The sequence below is a fragment of the Pocillopora damicornis genome, chromosome 2, assembly GCF_964200805.1.
Source record: "Pocillopora damicornis chromosome 2, jaPocDami1.2, whole genome shotgun sequence".
NCBI lineage: Eukaryota > Metazoa > Cnidaria > Anthozoa > Scleractinia > Pocilloporidae > Pocillopora > Pocillopora damicornis.
This window is the reverse complement of record NC_142671.1, coordinates 34,139,525-34,157,001: the sequence shown is the minus strand read 5'-3', so window position 1 is coordinate 34,157,001 and position 17,477 is coordinate 34,139,525. Positions and strand designations below refer to the sequence as shown.

At 37.3% G+C, this 17,477-nt stretch overlaps 4 protein-coding genes across 4 annotated transcripts; 2 read left to right on the top strand and 2 right to left on the bottom strand.

Annotated features, from left to right (window-relative positions):
* Positions 1–1,174: 1,174 nt before the first annotated feature.
* LOC113670058 (myosin regulatory light chain 12B) lies at positions 1,175–4,780 on the bottom strand. The gene is made up of 2 exons (XM_027186141.2): positions 3,503–4,780; positions 1,175–1,525 (listed from the first exon to the last, which is right to left on the bottom strand). The coding sequence occupies exons 1-2, from the start codon at positions 3,901–3,903 to the stop codon at positions 1,411–1,413; spliced, it is 516 nt and encodes a 171-aa protein (XP_027041942.2). The 5' UTR covers positions 3,904–4,780; the 3' UTR covers positions 1,175–1,410.
* Positions 4,781–4,952: 172 nt separating this feature from the next.
* On the bottom strand, positions 4,953–7,539 carry LOC113670059 (myosin regulatory light polypeptide 9). The gene is made up of 2 exons (XM_027186142.2): positions 6,717–7,539; positions 4,953–5,244 (listed from the first exon to the last, which is right to left on the bottom strand). The coding sequence occupies exons 1-2, from the start codon at positions 7,115–7,117 to the stop codon at positions 5,130–5,132; spliced, it is 516 nt and encodes a 171-aa protein (XP_027041943.2). The 5' UTR covers positions 7,118–7,539; the 3' UTR covers positions 4,953–5,129.
* Positions 7,540–8,256: 717 nt separating this feature from the next.
* LOC113670076 (uncharacterized) lies at positions 8,257–13,569 on the top strand. Its single transcript, XM_089196206.1, has 3 exons — positions 8,257–8,314; positions 8,416–8,568; positions 13,315–13,569. The coding sequence occupies exons 2-3, from the start codon at positions 8,422–8,424 to the stop codon at positions 13,414–13,416; spliced, it is 249 nt and encodes an 82-aa protein (XP_089052332.1). The 5' UTR covers positions 8,257–8,314; positions 8,416–8,421; the 3' UTR covers positions 13,417–13,569.
* Positions 13,570–14,604: 1,035 nt separating this feature from the next.
* On the top strand, positions 14,605–17,042 carry LOC113669976 (mediator of RNA polymerase II transcription subunit 28). The gene is made up of 4 exons (XM_027186059.2): positions 14,605–14,745; positions 14,823–14,895; positions 15,470–15,582; positions 16,787–17,042. Exons 1-4 carry the CDS (start codon positions 14,695–14,697, stop codon positions 16,976–16,978), a joined length of 429 nt encoding a protein of 142 aa, XP_027041860.2. The 5' UTR covers positions 14,605–14,694; the 3' UTR covers positions 16,979–17,042.
* Positions 17,043–17,477: the final 435 nt, after the last annotated feature.

Here is a 17,477-nt window from a genome sequence, read left to right as displayed (position 1 = left end):
GAAACAGGCCTTTGTAGCGGTTCAACTGTTTTTGGTAACGAAGGATCACATAAATCATCAGATTACCTTATTTCGATAAGAGATTCCTGTCTTACGAAAATTGCTAGAGGATCGATGAAGTACTACAATTTTCTGATCAACTGAGGTGAGTTAAAATAATTAAAGAAGTCAATATAACAAACTTATTTGTTCAGCTGGGAGCAGCTTGCAATGTTTTCGCGGGCGTTCGAAAAGTATCTCCGGGATGAAAAACTTGCGGGAAGCATGGGGAGAAATGATATGACGGACTCCACAGGGACTCCACTATATTCTCAGTTTCCTTTATCCTGACAATCCTCGAGGGTAAAAACACACTATAGACAAACCTACATTGAGCAGTCACCGACGAGGAATGGCAGCTGACCGTTTAATACCGACAGAAGAGAGGTAAGGCAGAAAACGCTAAAAAAGTGCCACAATTGACCAATAGTGTACAAAAGCTTGCTAAAAAATACTACTAACATTGATTTTGGGGGAGAAACATGGATTTAATTTTGCTTCAAAGATTATCCTTAGTTTTATTTATAGTTCCGTTTTAAATGACCGTTCAGTACAGGTGGAAGACAATACAAACAGGCCATTGGGACTCATCCATAGGCGATCACTAGCGCCTCATAAAGGTGACCGCCCAAAAGAGATGAAAATGACAGTGATTAAGGAAAATAATAATTCGGAAGTTTGACAACCGAGCACTTACTACAGGGTGACCGCTTAATACAGGTTCGACTGAAGAAGGGGTCGCGGTGACACCGGTTGCGAACCGATTATTAGGCTAGGGGGTTTTAGACTCCCGCGGCGGACTCCGTCGAAAATGAGGGACGGATCGAAGTCTAAACTATAGATAGCAGTGATAAACTGGTGAAACCAGTTAATTCCAATGTTACAGTCGTTCGTGTTGTAGTTTTAGTGATGGCAATATTTTTTGGTGGGTTACGTTAGCAGTACTTTTAAGGAATGTAGTTGGTCGTCAGAGAATATGCGCACAGCGCACTATGTCGCACGTTGACATTAGGGCTCAGTGTACTTCGTATGGATTTGTCAGCCTAGCACGGTTGGCTGAATAATGCTCTACAGTCGATATGAAGGTGTCAACTTTTCTTCTAGTTTTCCGGTATGGGGCATCACGTATACAAAATGTCAAGACATTTTTATTTTCTCTTATCTTAAACACAAGTTTAACATTCTAACAAGAATCCATCTTCCGGCTCAATTTTTGACTGCAATCATAGGCTAAGAAATAGCAGTTGAAAAAAAATTCAAAACAACAGTTATTGTGTAGAATATCCATATTTCCGTGTATTAAGTACTGCTATGGAAAAGAAACATTGTATTCTTCTAAGAAAAATATATTTCATCGCTCGTCATCCATGTTTAGTCGTCCTTTGCGCCATGTTTAATTGTTTTAACAAAGTCCAGATAGTTGAAGTTTCCATCGTCGTCAGCGTTCGCTAGACGGAACATCTCATCACATTCATCGTCCGTGAACCTTAAAGAAAGCGTGACAGTCACGGATCAGTAACGCAACGTGGACGATGTTTTCTTTTTAAATTTTTTATCATCCTCCTTTTAAAGAAAAATACCCAAGGACGAAATTCCTAGAATTAAATTTTCTGGCATTGCTAGAGCAGTGTATACAGCTTGACTACCTTTGACCGTTTGTATTTTTGTGTGTGAGAGATAATTTGCGTTACTCGTTCCGAAAGGAAAAGAAAGGAGTTACTGAGTAAACATTATGGGAAATTCTTTTTCTCGAGAACATGGGATACTGAATTTAACAGACATGGAACAAAGAGAGTGTTGTCAATGTAAATGTATATTCTAGACACGATACCAATTGTTTTATTCTTTTATAAATTTCATTTATTGATCCGCAACCCGATTTAACTGTCTACATGATGACAGATATTTATCAAATTGACGCTAGGTGTTTCGACGCTGTTGTTTACAACTGTTCATGCTTGTAGATTTGGTGTCAACGATATGCATTCGTTTTCTGGTTAATACTAATTGCACACCTTAACCAAAAATTCACCTATATCTCACAAAAAATCTTTATGCCAAAACATAAAATCCCTATAGGGTTAAATACATTCGCTGTCGCACTGGGACATCTTGCTGAGAGTGTAATCTTTGAGTGCGAGTTGTCTGTCGAAAAATCTGCGATTACGATGAAGGTTAGCGAAAAGTAGCGACACGAAATGCAATACCCTGGCTATTCTCGACGCCAAGAGAGAGAATTTAGTCAATAAGCTAAGTGGATTTCGTTTAACTTGGCAACATAACAAGTCAACCACCAGAAACCGGTGGCCACTTGATTTATCATAAGCAGTTTCCTGAGGCGTAACCTATTGTTGCTCACCTTACCTAAAACGCTTGAAATTTTTGTTTTCCACCACAGATTATGAGATTAACTCCTATTTTTTGCGCTTGGTTTATTCAGTGCAGAATTTTTTTGTTAACGGGTCTCACCTCCAACTGTACTACGCAGTTCGCACGCAAATGTGTTTAACTCCTGCGAAGCTTGCAACTTTATTAATTACAGATTTTAACTCTCTATCAAATCGCTTCAGCTTTTGTATAAGGCTTATGCAATTTTCTGTTTCAATCTAAGGCGAGACATATCTTACCCTGTTACAGTCTTAAGACTTTCAGCTTTAGCTTTAGATAGCGAGGGAGAAGAAACTCTTAGGAAAATTCCTAACTCAGACCAATTTCACGGTCACTGCCCGCGTGAAAAAATACTTATTCAAATACTTCATTCTACGCGGCAGTCATCTTTTATTTTCGCTAAAATACCTTAAATACTTTGCTCTTCCTACATGTTGTTAGTGGTAGGGTCTACGTCAATAAACTGATAGCCCTTCAATAACTAAAACTTCGCATTTTCAAATCCCTTTCGGCGGCTTGGCCAGAGTTACTGCAACGCGCGTGTTCGTGGAATCGTGCATGTTAGGGGAATCGTGCGTGCTCGCTCCTCGAAGTAGGCTCCGATTTCTCGGTGAAAACTTTTAAGATAAAGAATTGTCACTACCCTGGTTTTCAACTGCCCAAGAACAAGAGTCCCCTGTGTCAGTGAGCTAACAGGTCAGGGGACTCGTAAAACGGACTGGTGCCAACTCTTATTCCTGAATCAATTTTTGGAATTCTGGGCCCTTGTGATTGATTGAAAAGGAGAAATCGTCACTCTTTCACCATAGGGTGCTACAATAGCTAAACAATCATAGAAAAACTGCTAAGTATATATACTTCGCATCTTGACTGAGATTCCTGATTCAGGCGTTTATGGAACGAAATTCACCAAATCAAGGGAGATCTGATCGTAGACAAGCTATATATACCCAAAATAACGAAGTACCTCTTACACTTACGGGGAAGGCCTCTTCCTTCCCGACTCTTTGTCTGCATAATCTATAAGGATTAAGTGCTATAAATAATTTGATATTTCACGTATATCTAATCTTACCTTTCTCCCATTCCCATCAATAAGGGTCGGAGCTTATCCTCGTTCAGTACTCCCTTGCCATCCATATCAAACGAGGCGAATGCATTTCGGATCATATCCTCAGGGTCTGTACCATTCAATTTATCGCCCATCAGTGTCAGGAACATGGTGAAATTCAACGGCCCGGACGCTTCGCTCAACATTTCATCGATGTAACTGTTAGACTCTTCCTTACCCAGCGAGTTAAACATATCCTTCAGATCGGTATCCTTGATGAATCCATCGCGATCTTGGTCGATCATGCTGAACGCTTCTTTGAACTCCTGAATCTGCTGCTGATCGAACATGGCAAACACGTTGGAAGTTGCTCTCTGGGCCTTCTTCTTGGAACCAGCCTTTTTTGATTTTGTTTTACCGGACATTTTGCTTTGATAATGTTACCCTTTTCTACGAAATCTTTCAGACAGTATGCAAAGCGTTGTTAACCCACTCCGCTGTAATTGCTCTCTCGTTGGGAAGTGTTTACAGATTTTTAAAACGCCGGTCTCAAACCGCGCTTTTGTGAACCGATTACAATACTCTTGACCTTATTAGGTATCTGATGGACAGATTGAAATCGATGTTGGTTACTTTTCTCACGAAAACGCGGTTACGATACATTGTAAAATTTTGCCAAAATTTCCACATTTCCGCTAACGGCGATCAGAGGGGACAACAAATCGCGAGAGGAGTTAGTAATTTTCACTTTGGAACCAAAACTTAAGGCTGACAATAACGCAGATTTCTTATTTAGCACTTTAGCGCCTGTTCTGTTTGTTATCAACCTCTTGAAATATCTGTCATATTGTTCAAGGATAATTCTCCGACTTCGGAACATTTTCATGTATGAAACCTAATTGTGATGGTAATGTTCTCGAAAAAGTCAATTTTCAGGACGAAATCTTGGGAAATTTGACTGGAACCTAAAACATCTTTTTAAACACTGAATCATTCAGTTATGACAGTTTCTGTAATCTCTCGTGCCATTTAGTTCCGGTTGAGTTATTGCCAACACCCTCTACGGTCTGTGACCTAATAATAAAAATTCTCATGACTAACAAGCAAACCCTTTTTTCGTGACATTTGGAGGCATCATGTACTGCTAAATGTTTACGATTCCAGCCGCTTGTTCACAAACAGGACCTATACGAATTATTACCGGCAGTTCCGTCGCACCAATACTCTTTTTCTCTGATTATTTCCTAAAGACGCTATATTCTAAAATTCCGCATAAAATTTTGAGACTGATGTGAAAATGACTCTCATGCAGGCATCTATTTCCAGTTATCTAGTCCATAGACTCAAAAGATCAGCTGGCGTATTCACTTTTTTCACAATTTTAGCCAAAGCACCGCAGACAAGTTACCTTCTGTAACAAATACTTTGCATTTCCTTGGGCTTTAAAACTCAGTCTCATCAGGAGGGCTCCTGGTCTTATTAAAACACATTTTAGAGCTTTAATCAGTTTTGGCTAAACATTAAATGATTTCTGACATTCTTAAAGAATAAAAAAAAAAACCTGAAATATCGTGGGAGCTACCCCAGAACTAACACAGAAATAAGATCAATGATATCTTGAATTTTTCACGATCATACAATCTCTACACTCCTAATCGTCTTTTTCACCATGTTTTATGATCTTTGTGAATTCATTGTAATTAAAATTCCCGTCGTCGTCAACATTTGCATGAGTAAACATTTCATCGCATTCGTCCTCTGTAAACCTAAAATGTAACAAGAAACAGGCCATAGAATTATAAATATCATAATTGTAATGTGACCCAGACTTCCTCTTGCCAGCCTTGACCGTGCGTTCGGGTGATCGGGGCACAGCTAGCATATTTGTGGTATTTGGATAAACGCAAAAATTATCTGTGATCTTGAAAATGTTAAATCTGACCATTTCTCATTGTGGCATCGACATTGGAATTTTAAGCACAATCAAAGTATGATAACAAAAATCTGGTCGGGTGAGATATTCCACTAGACTCGCACCGTACTCGCAGTTCTTTTCAACAGTAACTACAATAAACACATGACTCTTGTGTTTGCTTTCCAGTCCATTTTAAAAGCAGATGATCTGCTTTTAAAATGGACTGGAAAGTAAATTAACATAAGTTTAAGTTGACCCCTTGGTAATTGATTTAGTGTCTTTGTTAGGTTTGGATTGGTTCGAAACATGAAATACCTTCTCCAATAAGTGTATAAGTCCTTCCTTGGAAATGGAATTGACTTTCATGAATCAAGACTTTGCTTCAACAGATATAACAATCTTGAAAACCATTTAGCGTTAACTAATTATGTATTTTGTGATATCTATCTCCTTAAGTATTCCGGTGTGTTTGATTTCTAAACAAATTGCCTAACAAAATCTGTGATCAAATACTTTGATTCCACCGTTCCAAGCAAAAATATGATTCGAACAGTCACTCTCCCATGGACCTTATAATACTCCGACGTAACTAATTTAAACCAAACAAGCCGTGAAATCAGCCAAATAAATTATTTTGAGTTTAGCTCCCCTGAGCTAGTCGAATCTGTTTATAATTCCACTCTTAAAAAGTTCTTAACCCACATGATTGTCAATATTGCCTCAGCCAATCTTCCCTTTTCCCCCTTTTTTTTTTAAAAACAAATTATATCTGGACAACGCGAGAAAGTAAGGAATTCCAGTATCTGGTAACAACTTCCCAATTTATAACCGCTGCCACAACCTAGTAACGTTAAGTTTTCCTGGAGGTGCTAAATTACAACCAGAGAAAAGATTAAAAATTTCAGTCAAATGCCCATTTTAACCATAAACAGAGAAGTTGTGATTTTTTCACTGATTCCTGCACTTGGCATACAACCTTAACCCCAACCTTAAACTTCTCATCAGAGCTGTACTTATGTTAGAGCTGTGTCTGACGCCCACTACGTCTCTAGCCTCCACCCCTCCCCCCCTCCCCCCCCACCCCCGTGCATGCGGCATATAACCTTTACTCCACTCCTTAAACTTCTCGTTAAAAGCTACTCTTATATTAGAGCTGTGTCTCAGTGACACCACTTACATCTCTGCCCCCCCTCCCCCTTATACAAATCCTGTAAAGTTTTGCTTACGTCTGATGGCTCGCATGTGAAAAATCTGCAACCAACCGCTTGTAGCGAATCAGGAAATAAAGAGAAATAATAACAACGCTATCGTTGAACAACTAACCTGTCTCCGAGTTTCATTAGCAGTGGTCGCAGCCTGTCCTCATTGATGATTCCAGTGCCGTCTGGATCAAACGTAGTAAACGCACTCTTGATCATGTCTTCGGGATCGGTACCATGCATGTTCTCTGAGAACAGCGTCATGAACATCGTAAAGTTGACAGTCCCAGTAGCCTCGCCCAGCATGTCTTCGATGTAATCGTCCTTCTGAGGCCTTCCTAGGGAATTAAACATCTCCGTCAGGTCTTTGGCGCTGATAATTCCATCTCTGTCCTGATCAATGACGTTGAATGCCTCTTTGAACTCGTGAATCTGCGTTTGGTCGAACATCGCGAAAACATTGGATGCCGCTCGTTGCACCTTTTTCTTAGATGCACCCTTTTTCGATCTGGATTTCGAAGACATTTTGATTTTGCCGTGAATCAGCCCTAAATTTTCTTACGAGTTAAAGGCCAGACACACCTTCTTTGGAGAAGGGAGATAGAAATGAATTTAAAATGCGCCTATGTTTATTATCTATGTGTTTTGTCGGTTCTTCAAAAAGAGATCTATTTTTTTAGGTTAATGGGTTGTTAGTGAAATGTCATCTAATCACATTTTGATGTACTTGTCAACGAATGCTCTGCTCACAACATTTAAGCTTGAAAATTAAGCTAAGTCCATCTCCTAACCCTTTAGAGCAAGATACATATTTTGTGGACAGAACAGAGCTAAATCAAACTGAATCTAGTCATGAAAAAATGAAAGTGGTAATAACGTACGTTGCAATAATAACAGCCTACAAAGGAAATTTTATCGTTCAAAAATCGTCCTTAACTTCTTCACTTGTCAATCTGTTAACTTATAAGGAACGCGTGCCGTGCGCGTCTGATAATCAACCGGCTGGATCATCTTTCTGTTTTCTCAAAGTGACTCTTTGGAGGAAAACTGAAGATTTTACCTCTCAAGTCACCCTAGATACTACGGGAAGATTTGAAAGACAAAATTTCCTAACAAAATTTATGTTTATTCATCCTCCTTGAAGCTCCATATGGATCCATCTCCCATACAATCTGGGTCACGTAAAGTTCCTTACGTCGTCACTGTCAGTCTAACAATAGCGTCTTTCTAATTTGCTGAGGGAGATGGCGTAGGCGTCACGTGAGTGGGTCCAGGATCGATCAGGATCAAACGGTACTCTGGGGACGCGAAAATGTCAGCGGAAGAGTTTTTTTCCTTCTTGATGGCTATTCTGTCACCCGGTAGTTTCATTGAAATGTAGGAAATATTGATTTTCTCCAGTCGCTCTCTTCCAATAACCAATCATTTCAAGAAAACATTAAGAAAAAGACAATACAGTTACATTTTTCCAGCCTGCGATCGATCCTGCTTCCTCTCTTTGTATTCCATTAATCTATTTTACTGCAGTATTTGTTACCTTTCCTGTCAAAAGAAAAATAAAGAAATACGATAATGAAAAGACATTAAAAAAAATAAAAACAAATAAACAAAGATAAAACCACGTAGCCGTCGGTTATCCACCAGTAGGGTCAGCGGTTGCAATCACCGGCAACTGTTCAGTCCGCCATATTGTTTTAGATCTACGAATTGTCGAAGCAAAAGGTACTTTATTACATCACAGAAAACGATAATTTCGTATAAATATCGGAAAAAAAAGGTTTAAATTCATTATTATATTTTTTTCATGTTCTTGGCTGGGTAAGACCACAATGAGTAGCATTTTGTGGAGGAATTTGCGAGTTCCGTTGATCAGGCGCATGGCACGTCAAGCTGGTGATCATCCTACAGCAGAAGAGCTTGGCCTAAAGGGATGGCAAGTTTACTTTAATACCTTCACTATTGAGGGAAGACGCAATGTAAGTGTCTAGATTAGTAATTTTTCCCAAAGCTTTCAAAACTTTCGGAATATTCTCGCCCTGTGATATTGCATATATTGATTATTCATCAAGAAAGTGTGGAACTCGGGAATCTCACAAATTAGCGACGCTAAAGAGTTTTTGATCCTGGAAGTATTGATTGGAAGAAAAAGACGCAAATTGTTAACTCCTGATCTGAAATTACAAGAAAAATAACAGACCTACAATTACATAATTGTGATTAGACAATAAACTATGATCTCTTATTGTAACCTAGTAAACCCATGGCGATTTTTAAAAAGCAATGGACTGGACTTTCTCTTCATTTACTGGCTTTTAAGGCTAAATGTTTGTTGGAAGATTCTTGAGCTACTACACAGAGCTTTTTGTCTAGATAATGGCTTGAGTTATATTTTGATCATCTGTGAAACATTACATTACAATTCAAACAACTGGACCCAGGTGGTTGGGAGAAAACTATTTACGGCTTAACTCCCAGATCAAATTTGTAATTCTCCTACTATCAGCCATACAATTCCTATAATGTTAGTTCAAAGAATTTAGTATTGGATCAACTAATTATCCTTAAATTGATATTTTCTTTATTCTCATCACTTATTTGGTTGATATTGTATTAATACTGTAAGGAGAAAATCTGCTCCTGGTCAGTCTTGGGAGTTAAAGTGTTAATGCTGGTTTTTTAGTCAGGTCTAAAGTTTAGTCAATGTTTAACAAACCAAGTTCTGAGCCATCTTCAATAGCCCTTTTTACAGTTCCTGGTGCCATATTGGATTAGTAACCGCGCACACACAATAATGAGGCTGGGGTTGACCCAGCGGTTCTTTCAAACAGCTGATATGCTGACATTTCACGTTCTAATGCACTTTTCAATGCGATTTCTCCCTTCAAAATGGTTCTTTAATACAACAATATGGAAATTTTGTCATTAGATGACATCCAGAAACTCGAGGCAAAAGATCTCAGGGAGATTTTAAAATCTAATTCAAAATCGACGGGCGAAATTAGAGCCGACTTAGTGTCGAAAGTTCATGCTTTGCTGATGTGACACGTCCTTCCATCAAGTAGTGTAGAAAACTGAGAACTTCTTACAGATGTCTAGGACCTAGAACAAAACCAGAGCGACTTCAGATACGAAGCAACTATGGTAAGGATTTCAGCCCTTGGATGGTCGAGCGATCTCCGTAATTAACCTGAGATTAATTTCATTCAGCTTTATGATTACCTTGTTGTTTCACGAAAATATCGCCAAATCGTGTTAAGAGGAACGCATCACAGGAAGTACCACCAAAGTTGTTCAGTATAGCTTAGAAAGCGAGGCAAAGGCTGTAGCCCTCTAGTTAGAGGAGATTTGTTATTGCTGCTGTTGTTGATGTGGTACTTGTTGTTGTACCATATTCTTCAGTTAAAGTTGTTCCCATTTTGTTCACCAAGATGTCTTTTAATTTGCCATTTTTACATTTTATCTTATGGGAAACTATACAATAGAGCCTGTAGAACCACTTGATTATAACCTTCTTTCTATCAACCCATGAGGGAAACTGTAACTAACAGATGTCATAATATTTTGAAACCCATCTAGCCCAGGACAACTTATGCTCGTGATACATTGAAAACCATTTGAGTTTGCGACTCATGGCAATTTATTAGGTGGCAAGACAGCATTGAAAGAATCAGACCAAAATATTAGACAATTTAAAAACTCCCAAAAGTGACTGATTCATGTTACTTCTCCCTATAATATCCAAACACTATCTAGCAAACAGATAATGATAATACTGAAGCTTATCCAACAGAAGTTATCTTGATCTTACATCAAATTCTCATAACTTATTTACAAGTAAATGTGTAGCAACTAGAAGGGAGAATTAACAATCAGATCTTGGGTATTTAAGGGTTAAAGGAAGAGAGCAGAAGTGCTTCCTCTCAGCTACAGATCTCAGCAATGCTAGTCCTTCACACACATTTAAGTTTCTGTCAGTGATAAACTCAGAGGCCTTCTGACACAAAGGTTTGCTTTTACTAGTTCTTATTGCTTTGTGTTAACCAATGTTATGATAATATAATTTTGAGATACTTAAAAGATTGAGAAATATATCCAAATCAAGATATTTATTTTATTCTGTTACGGTTACCATAAAATTTGTTTGAAAGAGAATCTTTCAGACTATCGAATTGTATGAGAAATTATTTTTTGCAAGACTTCTATCAAACTTCTTATTATGAGGACAATTTTGTGAATAATAGAATTTAGTGTCAGTTCATCTTTGTATTGAGAACTCTTTTAGTTGGTGAAAGTCACTTTTTCTTTTTTACAATTTGAAGCATCAAATTGATTGATACATAAAGCACACAAAATATTTTGTGAGAGTTCCATGTGGCATCCATAGTGGATTACGTTGCTATCATAAAAAACAAAAACAACAACTACTGAAAACTTCTTTTGTCACAATTTCTACCGAATTTGTGTCAGTTTTCTGGGTCTGCCATAATAAGTGAAAACTCTGAAGATACAGTGTCTTGGTTATTTTATTAAAAGCAATTACTTTCCAAGAGTTTCTCTGCTAGGAGTGTTTTAGGCAAGCCATGTAGTAAACAGGTGAGCAGTACTGAACTTATTGACTTACTGCCGCAATGAAAAAAAACTCTATCGAACTTAAAATAATTCAGGTACCTAATTGAAAATTTGTACTAATTTTGCAACAATAGTCACCCTCATCCATAATTCACAGAGAATAGGATAAGTATAGATCGATAATACTTAGCAAAAATACATGCCTCCATGCATAAGCTTGAAGAAGTGAAAGCTCGTGGGCAAACCATTGGGGGCCATAAAATGTATATGAATAACCAAAAGCGGCACACTACTCTCCTTTCTTTTTGGGAGAAAAATTAGCTTTATCGAGATTTCGGCTTGGACCATCCGTTTTCCTTAAAAATCGAACAATTTTGCTGCCTAAGTATGAATTTCACCAAAAGTGCTCACAGAGATTTAACAGGAGTCAACCCCAGCCTCGTTCTCACATGTGTGCGAGTATGATTTCAGACCAAAATTGAGTGACATAAGGTTCAATTACCACTTTATTACACCCATTTTGAAATCACTCAAATACAGGACTTGGTCAGTTCATGTATTATATTGATGCAGTACTAAGCCAGTTTGAAATTGAATTCATCCATTTTTGGGGGGAAAAAAAGTAAGACTTTTGGAAACAAAAGTTGCACATGATACTCTTTGTCTTTCATTTTCCTGTAATTTGATTGGTTACTTTTAACAAGCCTTGAAATCTGGCTGGTTGTTTTGTTTTTAATGTAGCCTCCTCATTGGCTGGGAAAAAGATGCAATTTAAAGCAAAAAATGGTGCGATTTGTGAATGAAACACAGCGATTAGAGCCAATCAGATTACAGGGACCACCAGTGATTTCAAAATGGGTGTAATAATTAATAAAATCAACCCTCTATAGAGAATCCCTGAAGCCCATTTCTTGTGTAAGACTGCATTTGGGTTAGACATAGGGTGAATAAACCCTTTAAAGTTTATGAATCACTCATTCTTGGCTCTTGAATTCACACTTGCTTTGTGCCCTCCTAATGTTTTGTATGGGTTAGGCTGGTAAAATTTAGAAAAAAAAATGTGATCTGCTTCTCAAATACTGCCGGCCATCTGTACCAAATTGTTTCCAATCACAACCCATGAAATTTTATATTCGTCACTGATCCTTATATTTAGTAATTTCCCCCATGATTGTTGTTCTTATTTATGTCAAAAGCTGGCTTAGTACGGTTTTTATAATGTTATATGACAATCCTGATTATTATGCACCATCCAAGCTCTATGAAATGTCGTTGTGGGATGTACACATGTCCAGTCTTAGTTCTGTGGTAGGGGACAAAGTCAAATGGAAAACTGCTTTGAACACTTACATTAAAACTCTCTTCTTAATAATCTTGTATGTATGACAGGTATCATATTTATATGTATTTTGAGAAAATGCTGACCTGAAATTACCAAAAAATATCAAAAATGGTAATTACCTTTATCATACTACTTTGGATAGTGCAATACTTGCAGTAATGCAGTGCTCTGCTTTGTTGAGGAGCTGTTGCCTATGCAGCAGTTTCAAAAGCAGTAGGGTAATGGCTAGATCTACTCAGTTGTAACGCACTGTCTTTCTGTCCATAGTCTTTATACAAACATTGCACTTCTACCTGATAAATTGTGTAATTCTCTTCAAATCGACTTGTTTTTCCTGGTTGACATCCAGGAAAAACAAAGTGACACAAATTGGAATAGACCCAAAGTGCAGGAAAATGAAACTTTAAGAGTTTTAACCTACGAAATTTTCCAAGGGAGCCTAGCCCTCACCAAGAAGAGGAGGCCCTTCAGGTCTTCAAAAATCTCCCCTGCTATTCTAAACCACCCATTTGTACCAGATTTTAACAAAACTACTGCCTAGCAAACTTTTAGCAGGTTACAAAAGCATTAGACTGGAGTGTCTATCAGTTAACTGGCATGTTGGACAGGTTTTCCTTTCACCAAGAATACTTTTAAAACACAAAAATTAATATCTAAAGAATAAAATGCTGACCTAAAAGGGAAACAGCTGCATAGCAATCCACCATTTTCAACCCAAATATATTGTATCCATATGTATGTAAATTTTCTTTGTTTTTCAAGATCAGAAGAATTACCTTAGATGTATTTTCAATTTTTTGTTTTTTTGCAGTTGGTATTTGCAGTCTATGGAACTTTGTTTGGAATCTATGGCCTTCACAAGCTGACAAAAAAGGACAAGAAAGAGACTCCTGAAAAGACTCCTGAAAAATAACTGCAATAGAAAAATTCCTCTTTTGACTTCTGTAATTTATCATGTTTGGGTTTTCATTTTTGTGGAGGGATGACAGGTCAAATGATCCAGTGATGTAAAGTTTGTCAAATGCATTTGATAAGCTAATAAATCAGATTGACATTTTTAATAAAATAGTCAGTGTTTTTTTAACTTTAAGTCTAAACTTTAGTCAGTTATGGTGATTGCAGCTATACTTTTAAGGAGTGACACCAAATTTAATGTCTTGGGCACTATAAAGATACATTCGCAATTTGTCTTAAAAATTGTCTTTATAAACATTAGACTTGTGGTGAAAACTCTAATTAGTTGAGAGCATACAGTCAATATACAATGATGTGTGAAGTTGAAATGACAGCTCAATATCTGCTGCAGGTTTTGGGTTATCATGCATTGTTATCAGCTTTGTGTCAGGTTTTTTTGATGGTTAACCCTTTCACTCCCAGATCTCTATAGTAATTCTCCATATTGTCTGCTATACAATACTTCTGATGTAAGTTCAGAGAATTTGGTATTGGATCATCTATCAACCCCTTATTGATAATTTCCTTTATTCTCATCTTGTATCTTCTTGAAGTTGTATTGATGTTGTAAGGGGAATTCCTCTCTTGGTCACTCATGAGAGTTAAGAGGTTCACCAGTACTCATACATCCCTGGGTGGAAAAAGTGGCAATGATCTTGGATGGGGTGCAAATGTAGGCTTTTCTACTCATAGCTCATAATGCTAACCCTATCAGAACAGTGTACCTCTGCATAAGTATGAAAATTGTCTGGATGGCCAAATCTGATGTGCTCAAAGCTCTCTTTTTTTTTGAAGCAAAGAAAGGGATTTAAGAAATTGCTGATAGTCTGTTTTCATGTCTTTTGGGAATCAATAAAGGTGTCAAACTTTATAGCTCCTGACATATCAATGAATGGAGATGACAGAAAATGTTTGATAGCATCGCAGATGTTGCACTTTTTTGAAACAGAGGCTTCTGTTTGAACATGATCGTGTTTAAAAGAAGCTTGACAAGCATTGTTACATGTACATGTTACAGATCACAGGAAAGTTATACCTAATGCGGGCTAAAAATTGGCTTTCTGACAAAACCCAGAGGCAAAAGATAAATATTTGTTAATCAACCGAATATCAATTGATTCTTTTGCCTATGAGAGGAGGGTACAGAAATGACCAAAATTACCTTGCAGGAGGAGAGAAGATGCGATAGCCTCTCTCTTAATCAACAGAGAAGGCCTAGGAACTAGTGAAGTCCAAGATGGCTGCCCATAAAGAAGATCTTGTTAGCACTCTTGAATCTTCACTTCAGGTGAAACCTTAAGGAATTCTGCCTTTCCTAAATTGCTCCTTTTGAAATGTTTGTTGAACCATTAGGTTTTCTTTCAGGCTTGTGTATCACTTCTTCTTGTCACCGACAACGTCGAGAAGGAAGGAGAGAAGACCAATATCAACAAAAGCGGTGAGATTTATTTCAAATTTAAACCCCCATAATTTCGATTTGATAGTGTCGGATGCACGACAAAGTAACTAAGGTATCCAGTTTAATTAAATATTCTACTGTACCTGCAGGTAAATCGATAGGTTGTTATGCGGAAAACACTTGTTCTAGTCACATCAAATTCGCTGTGTCTGTGTGTCTGTGTGTGTCTGGCAGCCGGACAGGTTTTTAAAATACTCCGAGTCTGATAGACCGTGCCCGGCAGTCGGAAATAACTCATGCAAGCGTAATGAAAGTATCTGATGTTTGGTTAAAAAATACCAAGTGATAAAAGAAAAACTATGATACAGAAAATTTATTGACTAATTATAAGAAACCAATGGAAGTACTTTAAACATTTCCAACTGCCGAGCATGGAGTAAAAAACCAGTCCGGTTGCCAAACATATAGACCCTTCCAATCAGACTTTTCCTCTGCGCTTCAATTTTTTCAATATCTGTGAATTATTTACAGCATTGTTTTGTGGTTCTGCATCCTGTTTGATTTTATCATAAACTTAACTTAGTTTTGGTTTTTTTCTTTGTTCTTGTTTTAGGCATTGAAGCTAGCATTACAAAGTTCCTTGATGCTGCAAAAGCTGTGGAAGCGGATTTTCTTAGGAAGCAAATGTACAGCTGTGTACATCATCCCAGAGAAGTCACACAAGATGTAAGAGTGGCTGAGAATTTATCTTTTTACTTGCTGCTTTTCCATGAATGAGCCTTGCCTTGAGATGTTTTTGTTAGGAGACCTAATCCACTGTGCATTGCTTGATTTAGGATTTTCTCGAGTGGGAGGGGGGTAATTGGGTCAATTTTTGTTGGTTATCTGCTGTTGGCCTCTTAGAACAATTTTTGCAATCCCAACTTAGTTACTGTCTGTCCAAGCATCTCCAACAGCAGGAAATACATTAATAACGTTTTACTTAAAATCCTTACAGACCAGAATTTTCTTACCCCCAAAATTCTGAAAATTTGGGACCCCAGTCTAGTAACTCATCCCTGTCAGTGTTTGGCTTTGTATGATGGGACTATTTTTTGTGTTTAAAACTGTTTTTTTTTTCATCTTAAATTTTGTTTTTGAATCTATTGAGCTGTGTGCATCTGTATATATAATGACAACTTTTGCTCAATAATAAATTGTGTGTATATGTGTGTATTTAATATGGAGAGGTTTTGTGTATGTGTGTGATGTAGTACATGTAATATACTGACCGAATAATTTATAAAGATCTAAATGCATACTGGCACCCAGTCTTGTAAACTCCAAGGTAATCAGCATCGAAAAAGGGCTTTGAAACAGGCCATTCCAGAGCTGATCAAAATACATTTTGCATTTCCTGGTTTTTAATTGAGCTTCAAAATAATTAATATTCACATTTTTTTGTTTGAAATAGTACAGAGTTCCTAGTTCTTAAAACAAGAAAAGGTAGAGGGAGGCTTATATTGGATGGGGGGGGGGGGGGGGGAGAGGAAGGAGAGGGGGCTTAAGATTCAGTGTACTTTTTGTCTACAGTTAGACTGGCGGATGGGCAATTTATGAAATCTTTAAATATCAACTTCTTGCCACAAGTCTGTCAGACAAGGAGGTTTTTCTAATCCCAAAATCAAAAAGATGTGTGACCTTATTCTAGTGACTCTATTGACAATGCAACCCCATTAGAGTTAATTAATCCAGTTGTGAAAATGCAATCCTATCCAGCAGCACATCCTAATTAGCTGGTATCTCTAAATATCAACTTCTTGCCACAAGTCTCTGTCAGACAAGAAGGTTTACATTGTTTGGATCACTCTTCACCCTCTGTGGTATGACAAGGGTGACTGATATTTGTCATTTCTTTTGAAATGTCTTTATTTTTCATTATGCTCTTTAGGAAGTAGACAAAATGAGAGCTGAGTTAGCACAAAAAGAGGAACTGCTGATAAGAACAAAAGAAAAAGTTGCTTCAGGGGCAAATGTTCTCCAAGATCTTGAAACGAAACAGACACGACTTCAGTTGGTGGACATAATACCACAAAGAACTGTATCAGTAGATCCATACTCTTTTGATACATCAAGGAAATAGTTTGTATAAAATTGTAAATTTGGTTAACTATGGTATTGGATATTAAATGTACAGAATTTAGTAATATTGGTTATGCTGTAATTTTCTTGGGACAAGCACAAGAGATACCGGTAGATCATTGTAAGATATGGGTTAACCTTTTAACTCTCAGATCAAATTTGTAATTCTCCTCGCTGTCAACCATACAATTCTTATAATGTTAGTTCAGAGAATTAATTATTGGATCAACTAATTATCCCCAAATTTATATTTTTCTTTATTCTCATCACTAATCTGGTTGATATTGTATTGATATTGTAAGGAGAAATTCTGTCTTGGTCACACATGGGAGTTAAAAAGTTCATCTATTTTTTTTCCAGGGACAAAAAAGATGTATAAACATTCTTAAAAAGAATAAGCTGTTTGAAAGCTTCAGACAGTGTTTAAATATATGCTTAACTTCCCAGTTTGACTAAGAGTTCCAAAATACAGAATAAATGGTGTGGTCTTTTTTACAATC